The sequence below is a fragment of the Carcharhinus amblyrhynchos genome, unplaced genomic scaffold (assembly GCF_965287045.1).
Source record: "Carcharhinus amblyrhynchos unplaced genomic scaffold, sCarAmb.v2.hapA scaffold_688, whole genome shotgun sequence".
Taxonomy (NCBI): domain Eukaryota; kingdom Metazoa; phylum Chordata; class Chondrichthyes; order Carcharhiniformes; family Carcharhinidae; genus Carcharhinus; species Carcharhinus amblyrhynchos.
This window is the reverse complement of record NW_027650428.1, coordinates 51550-57500: the sequence shown is the minus strand read 5'-3', so window position 1 is coordinate 57500 and position 5951 is coordinate 51550. Positions and strand designations below refer to the sequence as shown.

General features: G+C 56.0%; 1 protein-coding gene across 1 annotated transcript in view; it reads left to right on the top strand.

Moving 5' to 3' along the window:
• Positions 1-2914, top strand: part of LOC145339819 (cardiotrophin-2-like) — a 9778-nt gene extending 6864 nt beyond the window's left edge. Inside the window, exon 3 of the mRNA XM_080184348.1 lies at positions 1514-2914. Coding sequence (XP_080040474.1) covers positions 1514-1972 — 459 coding nt within the window. The 3' untranslated portion in view covers positions 1973-2914. The remainder of the gene's footprint in view (positions 1-1513) is intronic.
• Positions 2915-5951: the final 3037 nt, after the last annotated feature.

Below are 5951 nucleotides of genomic sequence, written 5' to 3'. Positions count from 1 at the left end.
CTGAGGCCTACCCCTAGCTCATGGTGCCAACTGCAGCCTGAGGCCTACCCCTAGCTCATGGTGCCAACTGCAGCCTGAGGCCTACCCCTAGCTCATGGTGCCAACTGCAGCCTGAGGCCTACCCCCAGCTCACGGCGCCAACTGCAGCCTGAGGCCTACCCCTAGCTCATGGTGCCAACTGCAGCCTGAGGCCTACCCCTAGCTCATGGTGCCAACTGCAGCCTGAGGCCTACCCCCAGCTCACGGTGCCAACTGCAGCCTGAGGCCTACCCCTAGCTCATGGGGCCAACTGCAGCCTGAGGCCTACCCCTACCTCATGGGGCCAACTGCAGCCTGAGGCCTCCCCCCACCTCATGGTGCCAACAGCAGCCTGAGGCCTACCCCCACCTCATGGGGCCAACTGCAGCCTGAGACCTAGCCCAGTTCATGGACCCAACTGCAGCCTGAGGCCTACCCCTTCCACACCGCCCCGCCCCCCCCCGCAAGCTCATGGACCCAAATGCAGCCTGAAGCCTCGCCCAGTTCATGGTGCCAACTGCAGCCTGAGGCCTACCCCCAGCTCATGGTGCCAACTGCAGCCTGAGGCCCAGCCCAGCTCATGGGGTCAACTGAAGCCTGAGGCCTACCCCCCAGCTCATGCTGCCAACTGCAGCCTGAGGCCTAGCCTAGCTCATGGGGTTAACTAGCCCAATTTATTGGGTCAGCTCATGGGGCCAACTTCCTCGTGACCAGGCAAAATCCTGGTGAACCTTCTTTGCTCCCTCTCCAAAGCTTCCAATGTCCTTCTGGTAGTGTGGCAACCAGAACTGCGCACAATACTCCAAATCGGGCCTAACCAAGGGTTTATCTAGCTGTAACATGCGTTCCTAACTCTTATACTCAATGCCTCGGCTGATGAAGAGTGCTGTATACCTTCTTCATCACCTACGTCTAGGGAACTGTGGGCTTGAACGCCCAGATCCCTCTGTATGTTAATGTTCCCAGTCTTAATGTCGTGCCATTTACAGTAAATTTGATCGTCCAGAATGAATCACCTTGACTAAACTTCATCTGCCGTTTGTGACCCTCCCACAGTGCGGGACTCCCTCAGCACTGACCCTCCCACAGTGCGGGACTCCCTCAGCACCGACCCTCCCACAGTGCGGGGCTCCCTCAGCACCGACCCTCCCACAGTGCGGGACTCCCTCAGCACCGACCCTCCCACAGTGCGGGACTCCCTCAGCACCGACCCTCCCACAGTGCGGGACTCCCTCAGCACCGACCCTCCCACAGTGCGGGACTCCCTCAGCACCGACCCTCCCACAGTGCGGGACTCCCTCAGCACTGACCCTCCCACAGTGCGGGACTCCCTCAGCACCGACCCTCCCACAGTGCGGCGCTCCCTCAGCACCGACCGGCCTACACTTCAAGGAGGGAGGATTGGCTTTGAGATGTGCTGTAGGCCTGAATTCTGCCTCTCCTCCTCTGTAACCACCTGATCGCTCTGGAAATCCTCTTTCTTTCTCTCTCAAAGCTTTCCAACCAAGGGACTCCATTCAACGGGAGTGATTTCTCCGCTGAACACCTCTACTTGGTGGGCTTGCCTAAGGCCTCGATCCCCTACCGCACCTGGAGGAACCTGAGCGACACGCAGAGAATTCTGGAAAACTACCGGGCCTACTCGATCTTCCAGGAATACTTCCAGTTGGTGCTTGACGACCAACGGGAGCTCAACCCTGACAAGCCCGCCCTTCTCCACCTCCTGGGCGATGTCCGCCACGACCTTGGCCACCTTCTGGAACAGCTCTCCCAGGCCCTCGAGGCCCGTGGCCTGACTAGGCCGCAGCCTGCCGAAGATCCTCTCAGCTCCTTGGACAGCCAGTCCAGGCCCTTCCAGAAGAGGATGAGGGGTTTCCTGGTCTGTCGGCAGTACCGGATGTGGCTCCTCCGCACGCAACGCTCTTTCTCCCTCATGAGGAGCCGATCCTCGTAACCTCGGCACTCCCCTCCCTCACACCTCCCCCCTGAACCTCGCACACCGACATTCCAAGTCTTTGGCCACTCCCTGATTCCCTCCTATCCTGCGTGCCTCGACAACCCCCCGGAAAGAATAAAGGATACCGGCAGCACAGAAGAGGCCATTCGGCCCATCGAGACTGCACTGACCCTTTGCTAAAGCTATCCCCAGCTCACAGTGCCAACTGCAGCCTGAGGCCTACCTCAGCTTGTGGCGTCAATTGCAGCCTGAGGCCTACTGCAGCTCATGGCGTCAACTGCAGTCTGAGGCATACCCAGAGTCTTTTAACCAGGTCCTATCCCCGTTACCCCAAACATTTCCCACGGCCACCTAACCTGCGTATCTTTGGACACTAAGGGGCAATTTAGCACGGCCAATCCCCCTAACCTACACATCTTTGGACACTAAGGGACAATTTAGCATGGCCAATCCACCCTAACCTACACATCTTTGGACACTAAGGGACAATTTAGCATGGCCAATCCACCCTAACCTACACATCTTTGGACACTAAGGGACAATTTAGCATGGCCAATCCACCCTAACCTACACATCTTTGGACACTAAGGGGCAATTTAGCACGGCCAATCCACCCTAACCTGCGTATCTTTGGACACTAAGGGGCAATTTAGCACAGCCAATCCCCCTAACCAACACATCTTTGGACACTAAGGGACAATTTAGCACGGCCAATCCACCCTAACCTACACATCTTTGGACACTAAGGGACAATTTAGCACGGCCAATCCACCTAACCTACACATCTTTGGACACTAAGGGACAATTTAGCATGGCCAATCCACCCTAAGCTACACATCTTTGGGACACTAAGGGACAATTTAGCACGGCCAATCCACCCTAACCTACACATCTTTGGGACACTAAGGGACAATTTAGCATGGCCAATCCACCCTAACCTACACATCTTTGGGACACTAAGGGACAATTTAGCATGGCCAATCCACCCTAACCTACACATCTTTGGGACACTAAGGGACAATTTAGCATGGCCAATCCACCCTAACCTACACATCTTTGGACACTAAGGGACAATTTAGCATGGCCAATCCACCCTAACCTACACATCTTTGGACACTAAGGGGCAATTTAGCACGGCCAATCCACCCTAACCTGCGTATCTTTGGACACTAAGGGGCAATTTAGCACAGCCAATCCCCCTAACCAACACATCTTTGGACACTAAGGGACAATTTAGCACGGCCAATCCACCCTAACCTACACATCTTTGGACACTAAGGGACAATTTAGCACGGCCAATCCACCTAACCTACACATCTTTGGACACTAAGGGACAATTTAGCATGGCCAATCCACCCTAAGCTACACATCTTTGGGACACTAAGGGACAATTTAGCACGGCCAATCCACCCTAACCTACACATCTTTGGGACACTAAGGGACAATTTAGCATGGCCAATCCACCCTAACCTACACATCTTTGGGACACTAAGGGACAATTTAGCATGGCCAATCCACCCTAACCTACACATCTTTGGGACACTAAGGGACAATTTAGCATGGCCAATCCACCCTAACCTACACATCTTTGGACACTAAGGGACAATTTAGCATGGCCAATCCACCCTAACCTACACATCTTTGGGACACTAAGGGACAATTTAGCATGGCCAATCCACCCTAACCTACACATCTTTGGACACTAAGGGACAATTTAGCATGGCCAATCCACCCTAACCTACACATCTTTGGACACTAAGGGACAATTTAGCACGGCCAATCCACCCTAACCTACACATCTTTGGACACTAAGGGGACAATTTAGCACGGCCAATCCCCCTAACCTACACATCTTTGGACACTAAGGGACAATTTAGCATGGCCAATCCCCCCTAACCTACACATCTTTGGACACTAAGGGGCAATTTAGCATGGCCAATCCCCCCTAACCTACACATCTTTGGACGCTAAGGGACAATTTAGCACGGCCAATCCACCCTAACCTACACATCTTTGGACTGTGGGAGGAAACCGGAGCACCCGGAGGAAACCCACGCAGACATGGGGAGAATGTGCAGACTCCACACAGACAGTGACCCGAGTCCAGAATTGAAATAGAGGGTGGATTAGGAGGATTTGATCTGTATGATATAGACTATTGCACTTTTGAAAGAGATCTCTATGGCAGAATATAGTTGTGTATATTTTATTGTACATAGAAATAAATTTGAATAAATGGATTAAAATATTAGATATCAACTAATGCTTATGTTCCTGGGGAATATTTCTGCTGGGAGTTATGGTGCCGAGATTTCAGAGTGTGAGTGTGTGTTTGAAGTTTACTTATTAGTCTCACAAGTAGGCTGACATTAACACTGCAATGAAGTGACTGTGAAAATCCCCTAGTCGCCCACACACTCCTGTTCGGGTTATACTGAGGGAGAATTTAGCACAGCCCCGATCCACCCTCACCGACACGTCTTTCAAAGGAAACCAGAGCACCCGGAGAAAACCCACACAGACACAGGGAGAATGTGCAAACTCCACGCAGACAGTGACCCAAGCTGGGAATCGAACCCGGGTCCCTGGCGCTGTGAGACAGCAGCGCTAACCCACTGTGTCACCGTGCCCCCCCCGGGGAATCGAACCCAGGTCCCTGGCGCTGTGAGACAGCAGTGTTAACCCACTGTGTCACCGTGCCCCCGGGAATCGAGCCCGGGTCCCTGGCGCTGTGAGACAGCAGTGTTAACCCATTGTGTCACCGTGCCCCCCGGGAATCGAACCCGGGTCCCTGGCGCTGTGAGACAGCAGTGCTAACCCACTGTGTCACCGTGCCCCCGGGAATCGAACCCGGGTCCCTGGCGCTGTGAGACAGCAGTGCTAACCCACTGTGTCACCGTGCCCCCGGGAATCGAACCCGGGTCCCTGGCGCTGTGAGACAGCAGTGCTAACCCACTGTGTCACCGTGCCCCCGGGAATCGAGCCCGGGTCCCTGGCGCTGTGAGGCAGCAGTGTTAACCCACTGTGTCACCGTGCCCCCGGGGAATCGAGCCCGGGTCCCTGGCGCTGTGAGGCAGCAGTGTTAACCCACTGTGTCACCGTGCCCCCCCCGGGAATCGAACCCGGGTCCCTGGCTCTGTGAGACGGCAGTGTTAACCCACTGTGTCACCGTGCCCCCCCGGGAATCGAACCCGGGTCCCTGGCGCTGTGAGACAGCAGTGCTAACCCACTGTGTCACCGTGCCCCCGGGAATCGAACCCGGGTCCCTGGCGCTGTGAGACAGCAGTGTTAACCCACTGTGTCACCGTGCCCCCCGGGAATCGAACCCGGGTCCCTGGCTCTGTGAGACGGCAGTGTTAACCCACTGTGTCACCGTGCCCCCCCGGGAATCGAACCCGGGTCCCTGGCGCTGTGAGACAGCAGTGCTAACCCACTGTGTCACCGTGCCCCCGGGAATCGAACCCGGGTCCCTGGCGCTGTGAGACAGCAGTGCTAACCCACTGTGTCACCGTGCCCCCTGGGAATCGAACCCGGGTCCCTGGCGCTGTGAGACAGCAGTGTTAACCCACTGTGTCACCGTGCCCCCGGGGAATCGAACCCGGGTCCCTGGCACTGTGAGACAGCAGTGCTAACCCACTGTGTCACCGTGCCCCCTGGGAATCGAACCCGGGTCCCTGTGAGGCAGCAGTGTTAACCCACTGTGTCACCGTGCCCCCGGGAATCGAACCCGGGTCCCTGGCGCTGTGAGACAGCAGTGCTAACCCACTGTGTCACCGTGCCCCCGGGGAATCGAACCCGGGTCCCTGGCGCTGTGAGACAGCAGTGCTAACCCACTGTGTCACCGTGCCCCCGGGGAATCGAACCCGGGTCCCTGGCGCTGTGAGACAGCAGTGCTAACCCACTGTGTCACCGTGCCCCCGGGGAATCGAACCCGGGTCCCTGGCGCTGTGAGACAGCAGTGTTAACCCACTGTGTC